This window comes from Corvus cornix, chromosome 7 (genome assembly GCF_000738735.6).
Source record: "Corvus cornix cornix isolate S_Up_H32 chromosome 7, ASM73873v5, whole genome shotgun sequence".
NCBI lineage: Eukaryota > Metazoa > Chordata > Aves > Passeriformes > Corvidae > Corvus > Corvus cornix.
The window spans coordinates 35036242-35056597 of NC_046337.1; the positions used below are offsets into that span (position 1 = coordinate 35036242).

The 20356-nt window shown below is 43.6% G+C and overlaps 1 protein-coding gene across 1 annotated transcript in view; it reads left to right on the top strand.

Moving 5' to 3' along the window:
- The window catches only part of CPS1 (carbamoyl-phosphate synthase 1), a 107373-nt gene that overhangs the window by 46649 nt on the left and 40368 nt on the right, over positions 1 to 20356 (top strand). Inside the window, exons 17-21 of the mRNA XM_010407842.4 lie at positions 784 to 928; positions 1300 to 1510; positions 2591 to 2789; positions 4903 to 5079; positions 9445 to 9563. Coding sequence (XP_010406144.3) covers positions 784 to 928; positions 1300 to 1510; positions 2591 to 2789; positions 4903 to 5079; positions 9445 to 9563 — 851 coding nt within the window. The remainder of the gene's footprint in view (positions 1 to 783; positions 929 to 1299; positions 1511 to 2590; positions 2790 to 4902; positions 5080 to 9444; positions 9564 to 20356) is intronic.

A 20356-nucleotide genomic window follows, 5' to 3' on the forward strand; every position in this document is an offset into this window, starting at 1 on the left:
AACTTTGCTAAAGGATGGATTGATGATGTGCCCATCACTTTCTAGGGTTTTAAGCAAGTATTGATTAATGTTTTCTATCTGCTAATATTAAGGCCGTGTATTTGCTTAGATTATGCTCATTTACCAACAAACTCTATTTTTCACTTTTGTCTCATGTGCTGAGGAATACTTTCAACATTTGTTTAAGAATAAATCATGACCCTTGCCTCTGGCTAGTATGCCAATGACAAGCAGCATTATTAATGCTATTAATTACATAGTGTTTGCTGGCACCCACACTCCCATCACTCGGTCATTTTGCTTTTTGCAGCGTTCTCCTATTAAAGTCCTTGGAGCTGCCCACATAAAAGCATGCCTGTTGCATGACTGAAGCCTTAGATGTTTTTATATTTCTATTTGTAATTTATATACCGTTGCAAGCACACATGCCCAACCTTTTTTTTCCCCATCATATCACGTAAATATTTTCAAATGTGCCTTTCAAATCACAGTAAAGCAGTTTTTTAAAAAGAAAGAAAGAAAAAGGAAGTGCTTGTCATCAGTGTTATGAACTTTATTTATTTTCATCTTTCAGTTGGTCTGGGATGTCTGGAGATAAGTCACAGAAGTCTTAAATGGGGAGTATGGTCTTATAAGGGGTTTGGTGCGGGTTTCTTGGGGGGTGTTGTGTTTTCGTGGTTTTTTGTTTGTTTGTTTGGGTTTTTTTTTGGTTTTTTTTGGTTTTTTTTTTTTGTTTGTTTGTTTTTTTTTCTTGGATGTTTATTTTCCCTAACCTATTCCCAGGCATTTGCAATGACTAACCAAATTCTGGTGGAAAAGTCAGTTGCTGGCTGGAAAGAGATAGAGTATGAAGTTGTGAGAGATGCTGCTGATAACTGTATTGCTGTCTGCAACATGGAAAACATTGATGCTATGGGAGTCCACACAGGTAGGCTTGGGCACAGGGTGGCTCGATGACTTTTTTTATGCAGTGCCCTTCTACCTGGTGTTATTGACAGAACTTTGTGATTGATGAGGTGGGCTAGAAAAATACTGTTCAGGTCCTGAATAAAGCCAGATTGAGTGTGAAACAGACTAAACCTATACCTGTGATTGTGTTTTCCGTAAGATTCCCCAGCCTGTCTCTAACTCTGGGCTTCTGACTATCTGTGCTTTTCATCAGCTGTGCATCTACAAGTTGTAATCTCTGGTAATGTCATTACTAGTAGTGGGTTAGCAAAAACAGTGACTTCTGTGGCCACAATTTACTGCTGCTGAGCTGCTTCTCATTTTCCTTCTCTGCTACCTTGTGACAAACAGGAGATTCTGTTGTAGTGGCTCCAAGCCAGACACTCAATAATGAGGAGTTTCAGATGCTAAGGGATCGTGCCATCAAAGTTGTCCGACATTTGGGGATTGTGGGAGAGTGTAATATCCAGTTTGCTCTGCATCCAACTTCCCTGGAGTACTACATCATTGAAGTTAATGCCAGACTCTCAAGAAGTTCAGCTTTGGCCTCCAAGGCGACAGGGTAAGATTATTTTAAAAAACCAAAATGCTACAGAACAAACAAATGAATAAACAAAAAATATAGGAGAGCAGAACAGAAAGAGAGAAGTACAACAAGGGATTTGGATTATTTAAATAAGTAGGTGACAGCTACAAGGAAGAAGAGTTCCGGCATCTGCTTTCCATGTAGTTAAAACATGGAGTTGTAGCTCACATTTTCATCAAGGAAGACTTAAGTTGGCTGTTAGAATTCTGGAGCAGTTAGGTCATTAAGGTGCAGATTTCTGCATGGGAAGCTTCTAAGAACAGCTCTTGTCAGCATCTGTTAGGATTCACCCTTAGAGAGTTGGTCCTGCTGGGAGATGGAGGGTGGGGTTAGTGAGCCCTCCAGGTCATTCCAGTCTGCTGATGCTGTTACTGCAAGTGGAAAAACTCCCAGGAGGCATGTGTGGTGGAGCCTACTCCTTACAAAGCACATCCACTGTATCCATATGTTGTCTGCAAATCATCTCTGGGACCCAGAGGGCACAGTTATTAATGAGCTGTCTGTCAGATTGATGCAAATGGCATTGCTAGCTGCCTTTGTTTTGTTGGCTAATCATAAACTAATCAAGATAAGGATGGTCAAAGCAGGCTGTTTAAAAATTGGCTTCTTAATTGCACTTTGCAGATGCTGTTGAGAGGCACAAATGAATCTCTAATTTGCAGTTCTCGACAACTCTTACAGTTGTTTAAGAGCCATAGCTGGAGCCATAGGCTGGAGATAAGCCATGATGTTGGGCAGTGGGCGTTTGATTGTTTTCTTTTTGGATGACAGATTTGCAGCTAAACATATCTGTTAGAGTGGGCTCACTGTGGGTGTGACAGCTACTGAAAGGGGTGGCTTTGTGGATAAAAAAAGCAAGTCCCAGATCTAAGGAAGTAGCTCTGCAATGTGTTGAGGTAGGAGGCTGGGTGGGTCCTGCTGTGTTTGAGCTCAGGAGCCTTCCATTGTGTTGAGGAGGGACGGTCACCTCACATCTGTTGAATTGGATCTGTTCCTGGGATTTGCCAAAGCAAAGTACTTTCCACTCTACTGTTCTCTACTTCTCCTCTCTGACAGGTATCCATTAGCATTCATTGCTGCCAAAATTGCCTTGGGGATTCCCTTGCCAGAAATCAAGAATGTAGTAACAGGAAAAACCTCTGCTTGCTTTGAGCCCAGCCTCGATTACATTGTGACCAAGATACCCCTCTGGGATCTGGACCGTTTTCAGCACACTTCCAACCAGATTGGGAGCTCCATGAAGAGTGTGGGAGAGGTGAGTGCAAGACTCTCACCTTCCATTTCACCACTTGGGAAAGCCATTTCTCTTTCTGGGAAACCCTCAGAACATCTATCTTCAAGGACCTAATGAATCTGAACTCATATATTAAGCTTAAATAATTTTTATCCAGTACTACAATTAATGGAAATGAGTTAGGACTGTGTAATGTTGGATATCACAATGTGGATTCATAAATGGTTTGATTCCTAAAGGAAGAGATCACTATGGATCACTGGGGTTGACTTTTCTTAACACTCACTCCAGGGCTCTTAGAGTTATTTTTTGGTTTGAAGTTCTGTAGTGGTGGTTAATTACAGTATAATTTCACCAGTAGTAGTGTGTTAAGATTTTCAGTGGTGCCCATGAGCCACAGCTTTCAGTTCTTTCTGAGTTATTTTTCCTGTGTTAAAACCATATGCCAGATCTCAGCCTACTTCTTCTCTTGAAATCCAAACACAAATTATCATCTTGCTCTCAAGTTTTGATTTCTCTTAGAGATTAAGTCTCTTACATCAGATTTTAAGGTGTCTGGACAGTAACAGTATTTTCAGACCACATTTTAAGAGGGGGAAAATGAAGCAAAATTGGTAAATTACCCACTAAATTAGTTGTTAATTACCTATCAGTTAAAATAAAATGAAAAATAAATATTTGTGTATTTTTTCAGCTGCCTTTTCAAATAGCTGTTTTATTAAATTATTTTTGCATATAAGACCTTCCTAATGTCATTGTTGCCATTAGATAAGAAGCCTTCATCAGAACTGGAAAGATTAATTAGAATTTGATTTTCCATTGGCACTTTTGGCTTTTAATGGTAACGAGGTGGGTTTTTTGTTTTAAGTGAGATGGTGCTTCCTGATATTAACCCTCTCTCCTTAGGGGTTTTGGGACTGTTCTATAGAACTGGAGTTCCTAAATACAGTTGCCTTGTGCACCATCAGCTGTGGACATTTCCTGGCCATACACATTTGCAGAAGGGGATGTTGAGTCCTTCCAGACTTCATATGTCACAGAAGTGCCTGAACCTGTGTCATTTTCCAGGCAGAATGCTGGGTAAAGGCAGGACAGAAATACAGGGAGAGTCAGTGCTCTAACAGTGCAGGTGAACTGAAGCAGGGATGGAGAAGCTCCAGGGATGCAGTTTGCAGCTGGTGGAGGTAGTGAGAAAGAAGGTTAATCTGCAGGACCTGGGGGTTAGAGAGGGAGTCTTTGAAGCAAACAGTTTCTTGCCACTGTGTCTCTATTAGTATGGCACAGTCATCTCCCCAGGCCTGAACTTGAAGCCAGATTGCTGGACCTACTGCATTTTTATTTATTGAACAGTCTGGCCTGGCCTGGCCTGGCCTGGCTTTTCCTGAGCTCTGTTGTGCTGGGCAGTGAGCCTGGAGCTGTGAGAAAATGACATTATTTCTTCTTTTGACATTTTTCAGCATTGTGTTTGAGAAGATTTTTATGCTGTTAGGGTCTCACTGCACTGGGAAATAAAAATGTAAAAGTTTGAGAAAGGGCTCTGTTACCTCACAGATTTCTAGACAGAAAGGCTTGTTTTCTTATTAGATATGATGTCAAGACTGAAGGAGGGAAACCCCAGTGCTGCTATGCCAAGGAGGAGTAATTGTTTAAGAGAGTCCTCACAGGGGAGAGTTACTGTTAAATGTAATTGAAAGGAAGAGGAGCAGATTTCTCCTGAACCTTAAAATTCCCACTGCGAGTTTCTATCTCTAACAGGTTGTTAAACAGAAATATTCTTTTATATTACTATATCCATGCTGTTGCATAATGTTTCCCTCTACCAGAGTGCTTCAAAGCAGTTTACAGAGGAGAACAGCATCCTCCTGTGTGCTACAGACAGGGAGATGGAAACCAAAAGCAGTCGCTTGTCTGGAACTCCCCATTGATACCATGAGCAGAGTCAGATCTAGAAATGGGGCTACCAAGGCTCAGTCAGCTGCACCTTACAGCCAGCAGGACTACCTTAGATAGGAGTCCAAAGGCTGCCATGTTTCTGTGTGCTTGTCTGTGTGGTTGGAACTTTCTCCACTCTGTTACTCAGGGCACAGCCAGGCTTGTCTCACTGTAGCTCATGTGGATGTGCTCTCCCTTACAGGTCATGGCTATTGGACGCACGTTTGAAGAGAGCTTCCAAAAGGCCCTGAGGATGTGCCACCCCTCAGTAGATGGCTTCATTTCACATCTGCCTATGAATAAAGCCTGGCCAGCCATTGTAGATCTCCAGAAGGAGCTCTCTGTGCCATCCAGCACTCGGATATATGCAATAGCCAAGGTAACAAAAGATAGAAAGACCTTGACCTACGTCCCTTGAATTGGATCCACCGGATTGGGTCAACTGAGGTGACAAAGGCTGAGTATTCTTCCTTCCCTTTCTTCCATCTACTTTGAGTAGGATCCTTGCTTACGCTTTCTGCATCTTCCGTGTTCTGGTAACGTGTTTGCCTTTTGGTGGTACAATCTTAGCCTGTGCTCATTGCATTCAGCATCAGGTGCATTCCTGTGTCCTGTCACTTTAGTTTGTAGCTGAGTGCTGGTGAAGACCTGGATTACTTTCCTCTCCTATAATATTATATTTGTTTGCTAAACATTCGCTAGTGTTCAGCCCTGATTTACACTAGTGTAAGTGCCAGTCAAAATTGGTCAGTTTTTCAGATTACAAAGGAATAAATGAAGATCCTTTTGAGAACTGAAACAAAGGATGATAAAGAATGGCAAGCTGCAGTGTGTGAGAGCACTGTCTACTTGCAACGGTTGCATTGGTATGGGCTTGAAACTAAAAGAACTACACAACTCTATGTTAAATTCCACAGACAAGAAATCCACTGCTCTTCGAAACTGGCTTAGCTTCCTGTAGCATTCTTTTAAGCCCTCTCCTGTCACACTGGTCAAATCACTTCAGCCTTGAAGGTGTCTGTGTAATGGGGAGTGTTATTCTAGAGGGACTAGGGTGCGAATTTATTTCTTCCTTCATCTCCTCAGTGTTTGCCTGTGTATATCACGTGATAAATGTGTTAGTTACTTTAGAAGGCAGGTGCAATTTCACTCTTTGGTTTTGCTGCAGGTAACATGTCCACCTGTCCATACCCTCTGTGAAGAGGAGGGAACAGCTGTCTTTTACAGCTCCTGCTTACCTGTTGGCTTGATTTTTTTAAAATTTCAAACCTTCCTGGCAGGGAATTCCCAATTACTCTTTTGTGCCCCTGACTTCGTGTGGTGGAGTCTTTAAGCCCTTTGTACTCATGTGTAGGTACATCTCGTTACACCTCTACATGAGTGAGGAGCTGAGCCTGTGCTGTGTTAGTTAAAAGGTTTTCACAGAGCTGTTCCTCTAAAAATGGCCTGAAGAAAAATCATAAGGTGTTCTATAAATGTGTGGCTTGTCCAGCTGTTCTCTCTTGCTTTTCAAGCTGGGGAAACGCATGTCTTCATCCTTCAGCAGCTGTGTTTGGTCTTTATTACAGCCTTTTTCTTGTGACTGAAAGAAAAATCTTACTTCTTGTATCTCTGAGAGAGCTTTTATGAAGGATTAAACTTAGACCCATATTAACACAGGGAATGTGGGGAGATGAAGGTGAGTTTGGGCCCCACTGAACACTGGGTGTTCCCAGATGCTGGTATTTTCACTGGGAGCTGTTGGAAAAAGCAAAATCAAACTCCTAGTCCCTCCTTATAAAGAGTTGCCTCTCCCCAACGAAGTGCACTAATTCATCCCCATTAATAACTGAGGCAAGCAGTGTAAGTAAGAGGTGCTTCTGGCAGTTGGAGCTGTCTGCATGAAAACCCCTTCCCAGCTTGTTGACATTTAAAAGCCAACGGTAAGCCTCCATTAGCCATCAGCTCCCTTTCAAACAGGATGGAGCTTTGTTATATTCTATATGTCTTCTCCCGCCTCCAATCACACTAGTCAGCCCTCCAAGGCTTTTTACTTTTTCTCTCTCCTTTGCCTGTTGGATGATGACAACAGTGACTGTTCAGGTGCAAGGAAAGTGATTTCAGCTGCCATTCAGAGCTACTGCTGTTGTAATGGGGCTCCCTGTTGTCATGTAAAAGAAGACACAGGAGAGAGGCTGACATAGATGAGACTTGTTCCTTGGCCACAGTGGGAGTGCTGCAAGGATGGAACAGCCTGATGAGCAGGGATGCTCAGGTTGTGTCAGGTGTTTTATGCTCCTCTTAAGGTTGTAGACAAGTGGCCTCAGAAGGCTTAGGCTGTGGAGTCGATGCATGCTCTGTTCCACACCAGGGTCCTGGTCCCCTAGTTGTCCACACTACAGAGGTGTAGTTTGCACTTGTGCTGCTGTCCACAGGCAGCTAAAAACTTTCTTTGATGAAGAGCCAGGATGGACCAAGGGCGCTGGCCCTAGAGAAAGCATAGGCTACCCTCTGTTACTTGGCCTGGAGGCCAGGCTTGCTCCATGGCTCTTGGTGTGAAGGCAGTCCTGTAAACCTATTGGCTTCCCAGTACGGACCAGTCCCTACTGGACGGGATGCTCTTGAAGTTGAACAGGGCTCTAAAGTCACACTGTCTTGCTGTGGCTCTCTCCTCCTGCTTCCATGGCGTGTTTCAGCTGTACTCCTTCATGTAGGTTTGAAGAGAGGAAAGCCATCAGAGTTCAGGGCCTCTCTGAACAAATTCTACATGATTGCCTGGAAACTTGATTTGCCCCTGGAGTGTGGTGATAGGAAGCAAGAAATGTCTACAGACTCATTCTTCTCTCCCAGTCTCCAAATTTGTTTGACAGGGATGAAGATGGTTGATTTTCTCTGCTCCTCCTCTGATGAATGAGTGGAAGGCATATGTTTTTTTCAGTTTTCTTTGAAGATCCCTGGGACTTTTTAAATAAAGTGTCCTAAGCAGCTTAAGAGTATGTGTTCATGATACCTGTGTGTGTATGTGTGGCTCAGGGACCATTGAATGGAACTTGGAGATCCTCAAGATGTGCAAGTCTGCATGTGTTTTGTAAAAATAGATGGACAGAAAAAATGACCTGCTCACATCCCACTAATGTGGCAACGTGACCTCACCCTCCAAGCACTAAGGAATCAGGATGGGAAGGACCCCTTACCAGTTGCCTCATACCAGTAGTGTACCCAGAAATGTCTGAGAAGCCCAGCTTTGTCACTGCCAGTGCTCAGGGACTGCTGTGAGGGCCCCAGGCTTCCCACTGCAGGCATTGGGAAGAGCAGTGACTGTTGGGTGCCAAGCATGAGCCGAAGACTCAGTATGTGACTGGCTACTCTAAAGGAGCAAAATATGCTTCAGAGGTTTTCACCACTGCTTGTGAGCACACAGGATATTCCAGTGAGCAGTTGTGAACAAGAGGATAATTTCAAGAGGAAGACACAGGCAAGCTGCCTGTGAATTCTTTAGAAAAGGCAGGAGGTGGTGTCAGTATTTTGCAGAGAGCTGCCACCCATCCCTTAGCCGTGTGGGTGGTGCCTCCTGTTTCTCTGAGCTAGCAGAAGGTCTCCCCATTGCTGAAGCGCATGGTGATGATACCAACATTGTGCCCAAGTTTGGTAACTTGGGGGAATAATGCTGGGGTGCAATGGACCAAGCTCATTCCTGGATCAGTTCTGGAATTTTGTTCAATGGCATTGCTCTGACTTTGTTCCAGGGATGCTGCCCTGCAAGAAAACAATTAAGCATGATAAGAAATTAATGAGCCTGATTACTTTAGCTCAGCAAAGATACTGTGCTGGCATTATCATTATGGTTGATTATAGTTGCTTTATCAGGAGAGTTGTAACTGTACACGACTGGTGAGACCCAAGAAATTGCATTAATAGAAAATACATCATATTGAAGGCTTTCTGAGGTGCTGGGGTTTTTTTAATATTATGATGTTTTGTAACCCATTGTCTTATGACTAATACCTCTGTGGGGTTCCTTTTTACCCCATGGCTGTAAATAATTGATTTTAAAAAAACCCCATCAATAACCGCAGCAAGATAATGCAGGGAAATTTGAATGGTCTTGACATTATCTTGAGGTAGAGTGAGAGAAGCTAGAGCTATGCTGTAGCTGCAAGCATCACCCAGGCCCTGACTTTCCCTTGCTTCAGAGGTAATGTAAGGCCACATGCTTTGATTCAGCCCTGCATTTCAAGGGTATATCAAGATTTATGCTCCAAAGCAAAAAGTTCCTTCACAGCTGAGAATCCGGACCTTCCTGTTTTACCTTTGCAGCTAGGAGTTTGGAAGTGGGCCTGAGATTTAGGCAACTTGAGTGGTAAGAGGTGCAGATGGAGGATTGGTCACTGCAGCCTGAATGTGGCTCCCTGTAGTTAGCTGAGCACGTTCTCAGTGGCCACCCAGCCTAGCTACTATCAGCTTGACTGGCTGCTGGTTCTGTGAAAAGCAAATTACCTCTCTCACTAAAACAGAAGCCACCTTTTGGAACCAGAGCACCGGGAGAAGTGGCTGGTGCCTCCCTGCACTCCCCATGGGGCACAGTTTCTGTGCAGGAGACAGGGTCAGGAGGTAGGTGAACATTTGATTTGTACAGCTTGGTCTACGAAACTTTTTTTCTTTATGATATATACTTGCTCCTACCTGTTTGCAGCAAAAAAAAAAAAATCTGTATTTGTGCAGCATGTGTTAAAGGGGCTGTTTGGTGCTGTCCTGTTTTTGGCAGGCCTTGGATAATGAAGTCCCTGTGGATGTCATTCACAAACTCACAGCCATTGACAAGTGGTTCCTGTATAAGATGCGCAGCATTGCGAACATGGAGAAGATCCTAAAGGAAGTGAACAGGTAAAAAAGCCTTGTCCTAGGATACAACAGTTCTTCTGGGAATCCTGCTTGGAAACCTATGGTAAGCACAGATGCAGTCAATGCTGAGAAGTTTATTCAAGTGCTTGGAATAAACAGTGTTGTCTTAAAACCCAGTTCGCTGTCTCAGTAAGCAGAAATTTAGAAATTTTTAAGCACACTTTTTTTTTTTTTTTGTAAAATAACTCCTTTGAGTACTTGGGCATCTTGGCTGTTCTCAGGGATTATGGAAGTTACGGTTTATTTTGGAAAATCTTCACTATCTCTGAGGCTAAGACTAGGAATGTGGATGGCCTGTGATGATTAACTCATGTACCTAGGAGAGAGTTGCCTTTCAAACTCAACACAGGCCTTGTCCTGACTTACTGTGCCTGAGGGTCACATACACTGCATTTTATTTCCAGCCTGGCCTATTGATTTTTAAGCTTTTCTGCTTTGCTGTGATCATGCAGTATGTGTGAGTATTGCTCTTGTACCATATTTTCAAACGTCTATGGTTCCAGACATATTTAAATATAAATCTTCTTCCTTCAAGAAAAATGACCATATAAAAGCAAACAGGAAAGATAGCAGTAAATTAAAGCAGTGGGTTGTATTTCAGTTCATACTCTTGCTGACTTGAGCTTTCTCTTCATGTTTTATGAGGCTGGGAGAGCCTCCTTGCTGAGTTATTAAAGGCCGAGTGTTGTCGGCTTTTCTGCCTCTGGTATCCGTTGTGCTCCCACGTGTCACCACATGATGGCACTGGGAGCGCAGCGGAGGCAATGATCTCAGTTCACCAGCATGGTCATCTCTGCTTTTTGACTAGCTGCACGCTTTTAATTGAGCAGCTCCTGCTCTCCTTTGCACCCGGAACAACCGGGATCTGGAGCTAAACAAAAATAAATATGGAGAGAGATGTCGAAGAGAAGGAGTAGCTTGATTATTTGCAGAAATATATTGTTTGGCTGCAGAAGTTTTTGGCTGCAGAAGTTTTTGTCCTCTAACATCTATGTCACGTTGCATTTGTATCTGCCCCCTTTAACAGGTATATGCAGCTCCTGAAGAAAAACAACATACCCAGAATCAGTTTGAGCTTGTCACTTGTTGGAGTGGCATGCTCTGGAATGAGGCCCCAGAGGCTGGCCCCATCCTCAGCTGGTATAAAATCCAGCATAACTCCACAGAGGCTAATCTTCCTGAACCCTCCTGTATCCCTGAGGTTGCTTTCCCTTTCACTGCAATGGGTGGCAGGTGATGGTACTACCAGTGATCAGTAGCTGGTACGACCCCACAGAGTTTTTCATCCTTGTGGTGCGCAGGCAGCGGGTTGTACAGGCAGCCTGCTAGAGACAGCCCTTGCGCAGTATCCAGCCTTGCATTTTTATCAGACACAAGCAATATTGTGTCCCTTGAAAGTGGATTCTTGCAATTCAAATCAGACTGTGTGTGGTACCATAGAATCACAGAATGGTTTGGGTGGGAAGGGTCCTTAAAGATCATCTAGTTCTAACCCCCTGCCATGGGCAGGGACACCTTTCACTATCCCAGGTTGCTCCAAGCCCCATGCAACCTGGTCTTGGACACTTCCAGGGATGGGGCAGCCACAGCTTCTCTGGACAACCTTGCCAGGCTCCCCCACCCTCACAGTGAAGATTTTTTTGTAATAGCTCATCTAAATCTTCTCTCTGTTAGTGTGAAGCTGCTCCCCCTTGTCCTGTTGATGCCTTTTCTCTGGTCCTAAAATCACAAGCTGGACACAGTTAGGTGATAAAAGGGTTTATAAGGATCCTTAGGTGCACAATTCAGCAGGTGGAAAACGCCAAAGATGCACACACAGCATAATGTGTATACAATTTTTGTATGTTTAGCAAATTAGCGTATCTGACAAAAAACCCCAAATAGAGACATAAGTGGTGAGGTAATTCCCCCCTGGTTCAACCCTCTTTGAATTTCCCCTCTTTTAGATAGGCACTAAACTTTGTTTATGAAAATGTGTCTCGGAGAGCTAGTTTAAACCTTGGCTTCCCAGAGAATCTAACCTTGGACCCCCAGCTTGGAGCCACTGGGGAATTTATTTTGTCTTTCTGTCTAACAGCGTAGGTAAAATGCTAGCTATGAATACTGTGATAGGCTACAGAGCTGCAAATATATGTGTAAAGAATATAGAAGATATATAAAAGAAAAAAAGCAAAAATAAATTCGGCAGCACTGTCACTCCATGCTCTTATAAATAGTCTCTCTCCATCTTTCTTGTCGGCTCCCTTCAGGTATTGGAAAGCCGTAGTTAGGTCACCCCAAAGCCTTCTCTTCTCCAAGATGAACATATAAATTACCTTATCCTCATTCACTTACCAGTGCAGATTTTCACTCCACTATCTTTGCTCACACTTTTGCAAGAAAACTGTCTTACCTCCCAACCAGCACTGGAGTGAGGGGATGGACTGTCCAGCTGCATTACATTGAAGGCACAAAGGCAAAGAGCCAGGGAAAAACACTTGTAACTTGAACTAAGAGGCTAGTCCAGTGAGCCACATCAGGAAACATATCACTGCCATAGCCAAGGGAAAGCTAATTGAGTGATGCAAATGAGACTTGGCACACATGTGCTCTTCCTGCAGCCAGCTGTTTCCAGTCCCCAGCATGCCTGGCATGAGTTCTACCTGTGCTACAGGATAATTTCCAATTGAAAAGAATGAGAAGTAATACCATCACTGCTTTAAATGTTTCTGTTGTTAGAGCACAGTTACCAGAACCAGAAGCAGTTGCCCTGTTCCTGATCATTGTTGCTGGTTACAGGCTATTTGGATGAATCCACCCCTTCCTTTTTGTCTCTGTGTCAGTTTGAGAGTGAGGTTTTGGATGCAGTTGGGGTAACAAGAGTCTTGATTTGGGCCCTGCAGAGCTCTTGTAGAGACTGGTAACAAGGAGATGGTCTCTGCCAAGAGGAAACTAAGAGCTAGAACAAGTGGATATGACAGACAGATGGGGAAGGGGGATCAGAGGCAGGTGGAGGCCTTTGAGAGCAGTTCAGGAAGCAGCTCTCACGCATCACATGCTGCCTTGCATCCTCACCATGTGCAGCAATTCAGAGGTGAGCAGAGGTCTCACTGATGCATGCAACAGATCTGCTTACATGTGTGAAAGGCTGTGTGGGATAATGCAGTGCAGAGGGAAAAACGTTCTGACCTGTAAATGTTTGTGCATTCTCTGTGGTGTAGAGGCAAGGCCAGCCATTTCCAGAGACAGTAGGGACTGGGAAAAGCACCCTCTGCCCCACTTACCTTTGTCCCATTGAACTTTTTTCTAAAGAAGATTGGACCTGATGCTGGGTGGAACTGTATAGCTTTGTCACGCTGCAGCAGTGGTTCCATTTAACTCTGCCTCTGGGCCCTCTAGGATGGAGAAGTAGTTATTTCAGACTATGTGATGTGGCTGCAGGAAAGCAAATGGTGTGAGTTGAATTGGGAAAAGAAAGCCATTTTGAGACTACTTGTGAGAATGTCAAGTAATATCACAGACATGTCAAACATGTGCCTCTGCTGTTTCTCCTGTGACCTTACATATTTTTTATTTTGGAAACTTACACTGAGGGGTTTTTTGTTGTTGTCTGACCAATTACATTTATACCTGGAGTGTAATTTTAACTTCAACCTTCCCCACCACACACATGCACATAAACAAATAAAACCACTTGTACATACTCAAATGGAAAGAGCAAGCACCATCCCATGCTGTCAGTCCATGAATAGGTGATGGTGTATGAAGCAGTGGCAGTGCAATAGGATGTGCTATTATCTGGAAATTATTTCCCTAGATTTGGCCTTGCCAGTCCCGTGAGTGAAAATGGGAGGAAGGGCCTGGAGAGACCCTGCTGGCTGTTCATCACACTGACAGCTCATGGAGGAGATGGAAGTTTGGACAGACCGTGTCCAGCTGCCTGAAGCAGCAGGAAGTGAGATGTCACTTTAAGGCCAGGGTTATGGACCCAGTCCCAAGCAAGTCAGATTTGAAGCAGGGTCCAGTGATACCAACCATCCCCAGGAGGACAGCTGAAACCCAGGCTTAGAAGTAACATCTAAGTCATACTTGACTAGGCCTAGGTGCAAAGAAAAACCTTTTCCAGGAATTTACATATGTTCTTTGACTGTTTGAAGTGAAGATTTGTTTGCAATGATTATTTTTATCTGTTCCTGATTTTTGGATCCCTGAGAACAGTGGCTGTACACAAGGAGAATGTATAACGAACATGATTAAATAGAGGTAAAGAGGTAGGCAGCTATGGTAAAATCATCACTTATGCCCAAGTGGCATGGGGACAAAAGCCTTGTTGAAAATCAATAGGACTTGTGTTCCTAAGTCACTTAGGTATCTCTGTAGCAGTGGATCCTGAAATTGATTGTATTTGCCATTACTTGAGAGCTCATAGGGATGGGGGGAAAGTAGAGGTAGTGGGGTCAAGTTCAGTGCTGTAGAAAATCTGAGTAAAACCCAGGAAAGCCATCTTGCAGCAGGCAGAAGTGTGAGTATATTGCCTAAAGAAGAGCATTTCAGTATTGATTAGTCTGTAAAGTAGAATTCAAGTGAGGAATGAGGAGCATAATAAACCGTCATTGTGAAGAGCAAAGCACAGAGATGGTGAGCTTGCCCAAAGTCTCAAAGACAGTCTGGCAGTGTAATGAATTGAACTCTGTCACCTGAAATCTCAACTCTTCAAATTAACATTAATGGAAACAGCAGATCATCTTTTTGGCAGATACTGAATTAGCCAGCCTGCTAACAGTGGGAAATGATGGCACCAATCATATTTTGATCATTCTATAATTTGGAGCTTTGTTTTGAAGGAAAATATGTCCTTGCTCTGTGGGTGTTGTGTGAAAACCCCTCCTGACCTGTTGTTTGCTTGAAAGGAGTAAGTACAGTACTGACTATCGCTCTTGCCATTCCTGGAGAGACATGGGTTAATAAAGGGGAAAGACAAAAGTGTGAGGGTGCAGACCCACTTTAGCCCAGCATTTGTAGCTGGGTGCTCTGCTCAATTGCCCATGGGAGAAGTTGTTTATTGCAAATGCCTTCTGGGAGCCCATGTCCCTGGGTACCTGCAAGGTGTGCTTAGAAAGCTGTTTGTTGGAAGCCTCCCTGTGGTGGAGGAAATAGAGGTGCTGGAATGAAAACCTGGCACCAGCAGGTGAGCTGGGAAGCACTGCAGGGAGGGAAACTCAGGCCATCAATAACCTGTGCTCTTCAACGGGGACTGCTGCACCCCCACTTATCTCAGCAGCAGTTCCTGCTGACCCGTGTGCTTTTGGGACAGGTCAGAGTGCTTCACACAGGTCTTGTGTGGGAATCAAGCAGACCAGGTCCTGTGATAGTAACTGAGGCTCTGCTGATTTATGCCATTTGAGGAGTGGTCACTGACATATTCATAGTGCTCCTCTCTAGCTAACAAGGAAGATTACTTTTGTCTTCTTTGTGAACTGTAGGGCAGGAAAGGTTTGGGAACAAGTTCAGAATGTGGTACATGAGGAGAATAAAATACAAGCAGCTATTCAGCACTGTTGCTTGTGCTTTGTGTGGATCTAACATAAGATCTTTCTGTTTGTCTTGTAGAGCCATCGGTAATAATTTTGTGGCTGTATTTTCTTTCAAAGCATCTGTACATTTGTGAACATGCAATATGTATGTTTTCCTTGATGCAGAGGATATACAGGCATTGCCTTAAAAAGCCATTGGGGAGTCTCTGTAACATGTATGTACTATGCTAGGAGCAGGGAAGTCTGTACCATGGCATCCCAGCAAAGACCTCAAAGCTCTCTTTTACCAGGGGTAGAAAACAGGCTTTCAGGAAACATCTACGACCCATTTCTTGGCTGTGTTTTGGCGTGAGCTGCTGGTTTAGCTCATTTATTCTTGTGAGTGAGTCGTTCAGGTCTTAGGGCACAGTGTGAGGTTCATGTTACTTAAATCAAGATGTCCACAATGAGATTTATTAGCCCGGGGACCAGAATGTTAAAGGTGCAGAGTGCTGGAGTGACAATTGTTCTGTGAGTGAGATTTGTTGGTTTACAGCTCCTGCTTCTCTAAACACTCCTTTGACAGCTTTTTGTTAGTCATCTCATGAGTTTCTTAAGAGGGGAAAACTGGTAACAATCTGCCTCCTTGATAAGAGAAGCAGGGAGAGAATTTATACCATGATCTTGTTATTTTAATTGTAGCATGTTCAAAATCTTGTAAAACATCAGAAGTAATCAAGGAAACCACTAGGAGCCTTGAAGCAGAGCAGGACAGTGAGGGAGTGAGAAAGAATATGTTTTTGTACATAATTCAGCCTGAAATTCAGCAGCTTTGTGACACTCTGCAGGCCTATGACTACAGAGAAAGGAAGAGCTCTCTCAGGACTGGGCATAATGCATTTTGCTTCCTGTGCTTCTTACTTTTGGTCCACTTTGCTTGCCATAGTGAAACTGGGCTTAAGGTTTAGTCTGGGCTTAAATCCCTTCTGACTTGGGAGGAGCCGAATTCAAGACCTATGGGCTGGAGTGTGCTCGCCTTTGCAGCTCCTCTGTGCATATCCAAGCCACATTTGTAGCTGCTGAAATGAGGCAGAGGTGACGATGCAGGGATGAGCCTGTGAGCTTACAGGGCACATGTTAACTGGGACACAGCATGCAGTAGGCTGTGTCCCAAATGCTCCCAGCTGTGGCTCTCAGTTCACAAAATATTCCTGATCCTTTTGATCAAGGCCCATTTACATGTGCCTAAGTAATACGTGGATGGACATAAACTTGACAACATACCTAAAAAGAAGCAGAGCCTGATTTGGGAGACAAGAAAAAGAGTGTTTCTTCTGCTGGCATCTTTATTGGTGGATCATATGAAAGCTGGTCAAGTGGAAGAGAGGGCTCTGCTGAAGCAAGCGGGGTCTCCTGATAATTTCAGTGCTGTCAGCGTTCCTCAGTCAGTTAATAGATTTCTCCAGGTTCTCTGTGCCAGGTGAAAATTTCCTCATTAAGCAGAATTTATTCCATTTTCTCTTATCATTTATTATCAAAGAAGTGAGTGGATGGAGATCCAAAGATGACAGGGTGGAATTTTAAACTAAAAGCAGCTACAAATCAACACTGGAAGCTGAAATGGAGTCATAAGCAAGGTTGGGGGAAGGCTTGCTTTGTTTATAAACTGCAAAATGAGCAGGGGACTTCAGCTTTCTGAGGAGGTGAACAACCATTTAATAATTATGGCAGTGTGCAAAAGTCTAATTTTCTGGTTTTGAAGCTCTAAAACTCCTGACTTTCATTTTGCAAAGGCAAGCGTTAGGAAAAGGAGCATTATAGAAGTCTGAAATCATGGTCACTTAGTCTTCCCTTGTTTCAGAATGGATTCTAAACCAGTGAGGGAGTTTAATCTTTGGAAGACTTTTTGCTTTGTGTTGGAAAAGTAAGTGATGCTCCAGGGGAAAGTGGGAGGCAGTGATGTAGGACTGGGTCATGTGATTTGGTATATCCAGAACTGAGAATTTTTGTCTTGTCTTTTGGTGCTGGATTTCTGGTGAGCTTGAAGGGTTATTTGCTCTCAAATATTCAAAGATATCAGCCTGATTCTGCTCTTGCTGGCTTTAGTGTCTCTAGCTTGTCTAAAGGGCTGTCTCTGAGCAAAGGCAGTGGGAATGCTGGATCTTAAAAATTGTCACCCCTTAACCTCTGCATGTCTGTTTTGCTATCTGCAAGATAAGCATCACCCTACCATTCTGTTTGCATGTTTCTTTATATTATTTCCATGAAAGCTGAGACATAAATGCTAAAAACTACCATTATTAGTAAATGGAAATTATTCTATTATGAAAATGCATGTCCAGTACATGTAGAGAGGCAGCCTGATTTCCATACCAGGGCTGAGGATTTGCAATTCTCTGATTCAGTTCCCATTAAATATGGTGGACCAATGCTGCTGGCTTCTCCTATCATGCATTGGGAGTAGAAGAGGAAAAAGTGCATGGAGAAAATGCATGGTTCCATTTCCCCTCTAGGAACTTCCTAGGAACTAGGAAGAGTCTTTCCTCTTTTGCATGCTGGTTTTCCTATAAGAAACTAGTTACCTTTCTGCACGGATTAGTAAGTGGCCTAACCTAAATTAAGCTGCTAGCCCAAGGCAAATGAATCATGGTGCAAAATAATCACTGCTTTTGTTCTACCCTCCCAGCTGGGAGGGTGACAGTGAATAATATTGCTATAATGAGATACAAGAAACGAAATGAAAACAAGCTGCAAATGAAGGCAATTTGCTGTCTCTGACAGTAATCAAATGACAGCCAGCTATGTGTGTTCCTGAGGCAGAAGGGAGGGAAGGCAAGGGAGTAAAGGCTCATTTTCTTGGGGTCATCAGGTCTACTCACTCATTCTAAGGAGGCTGAGTCCTTAATAGCTGGTGACTGCTAGCATCAGTTTTGACAGAGAATTGGTGGAGTTTGCTCTATTTGCTCCTGTAAAACACACATCCATGCCTTTAGTTCTAGTGTTCATGGTTTGTGCATGTCCTGCCTCTGAGCTGACATCAGAAAGCAGAATGGGCTGAAGAGAAGCAGGAGAGTTTCTGGTGGAGGTATTAGAGCACAGAAACCATGAGTTTTAACATAGTATGGTGCCACAGAGTGGGTCTTACTGGGAAATCCAAAACCAGGAAAGCTCAACCTGCTGGATTAGGCAGGACTTTTTCACCGAATCATAGAATGGTTTGGGTTGGAAGAGATCTTAAAGCTCATCTCATTCCACCCTCTACCATGGGCAGGGACACTTTCCACCAGCCTAGGTTACGTTGAGCCCTGTCCATCCTGGCCTTGAACACTTCCAGGGATGTGGCAGACACAATTTCCCTTCTGACACTAATGAAGAGGAGGCTTTGCGGGAGTAAGAAGGGTGACGTGGTTAAAGTTGTAGAGGAGATCCAGGGTGTAGGTGGTGCTCCTGCCTGGAGTCCCCTGAGGGCAGAGCAGGCTGTCTGTGGGGCCAGGCTGGGACATGGCACAGAGAAGAGGAGTTATTGTGAGTGTTTCTTTCCTGCAAATTCTCTCCAGCTTTCCCTTTCTCCTGTTCTGTTGCACGAAGTTGGAGCACTCGCTTCGCATACTCCAGGGCAAGGAGGGAGGTGGCATTGGGAAATTCATAGGGCAAATCCTATCTATCCAGGGATCTGAGCCCCAGAGTTTCTGGTTCCCAGTTCTGCTCTCAGAACAGCTGGTTTGACACGTGTGACTCTCATCTGTTTCACACTAGCCTAACTTTACTGAGGGCAGCAGAGCTGCTCTGTGCCTAAGCCAGAGTAGAAAATCCAGTCCAATGACTCCCTTTCATGCTTCAGCTTCCTGACACATTTCAATAAAACGGTCTTACCCCTCTTCTCCCATGCAAATAAAATAATACTATTTATTTTAAAATACCATCAAGCAAAGGACATTATTCAAAAGCTCTGATTTAGGAAAATTGCTTGTTTGTTAATCATTCCTTTTTCCTGATTCAGAGCTTGCTTGCTCATAAAATACTGATTTATTGGGCAGGCAAGAATGCTCTTGGCAATGAAGATGTAAAGCAGAAATGTTGATAAAAATACAGGCTTTTTTATGTTTTTGCAAAAGCTAAGCTTAGAAAAGGTAGCTTAGAAAGAGAGGGAGGCAGAAACTGTAAGGGTGGAGTCAAAACGCAGTGGGGCGAAGAGTAGGAGAGAAAAGAGTAGACTGAATGAGGAAGGAATGGAGAAGATGAAAAAAATGAAGAGCAAAATGGACAGGAAAATGTTGATCTTCAGAAATGGCAAGGGGAAAGCAATGTGTTTGAAATAAACAACATAAACTAGGACTTCTGAAAAGCAAAACCAGGAGAACAAGAATGTATGGAAGTATTAAGAGACCCTGGTTGTAAATGTGAAATCAAAAAAGGTGCCCCTGCTTTACCTGGTCTATCCCCCCTCTCAATTTTCCTAATGCAAGAAGCAACACTAATGATATGGAAAAGAGTATATTGAGACTGTTACAAGAAAAAACCTTCCTTGTGTGTGAGCCTCTAAAGGTTGGTTGTTTCTGCTACAGATCTCTTAAGTGAGATGCTTTTTCCAAAGATGGCCATTTCAGAAGGTAGGCAGAACATCTTCAACAAGAGAAGGAAAACTTGTTTGGGAAAAATTGTAGGGATGTCTCCCAGCTCAGCACAGTGGTCACAGGGTCAGGGCACAGTTATGCCTCTGAATGGCTCATTCCAGAGCTTCAGGAATTTCATGCCTCTGAGTGGAGTGGGGAGCTGCAATGAGAGGCAGGAGATGGAAGCACATACATAATGATTGGTCGACCCCAGTCTGGTGAGGCCTAGGTTTAAAATTTAGACTGGGAGGAAGAATGTAAGGAAGATACTAAGTTAAAATTTGGGCACAGAGTTGTAGGGATACTGAATCCAAGAAAGGAATCTCTGTAGGTCCTCTGTGGAGGCTGAAATGGTAAATGACCATACAGTTGTTTAGGGTACAGTAAACTTGTACTAGGCTGATGGATCTCATAAGTCGTCACTGATTCCTGTCTCAAAAATGCAGGGAAGGAAAATGTTTTACTTCCTACTGCTTGCAGTCTGCCTGAAGACTTTACCTCAGAGGTGTTTGTGTGGGGCACCTAGGGCAAAAAAGATGTTTTATGTTCGAATCTTCTTCCTTTTCTTCACGTGCGTGATCCTATAGCAACTCTATGCAGTGTAGAGACGAAAATACTCATGTACTGTTACAGTAGGGAAACTGCAACACACGTATCAATCAACAAGGCA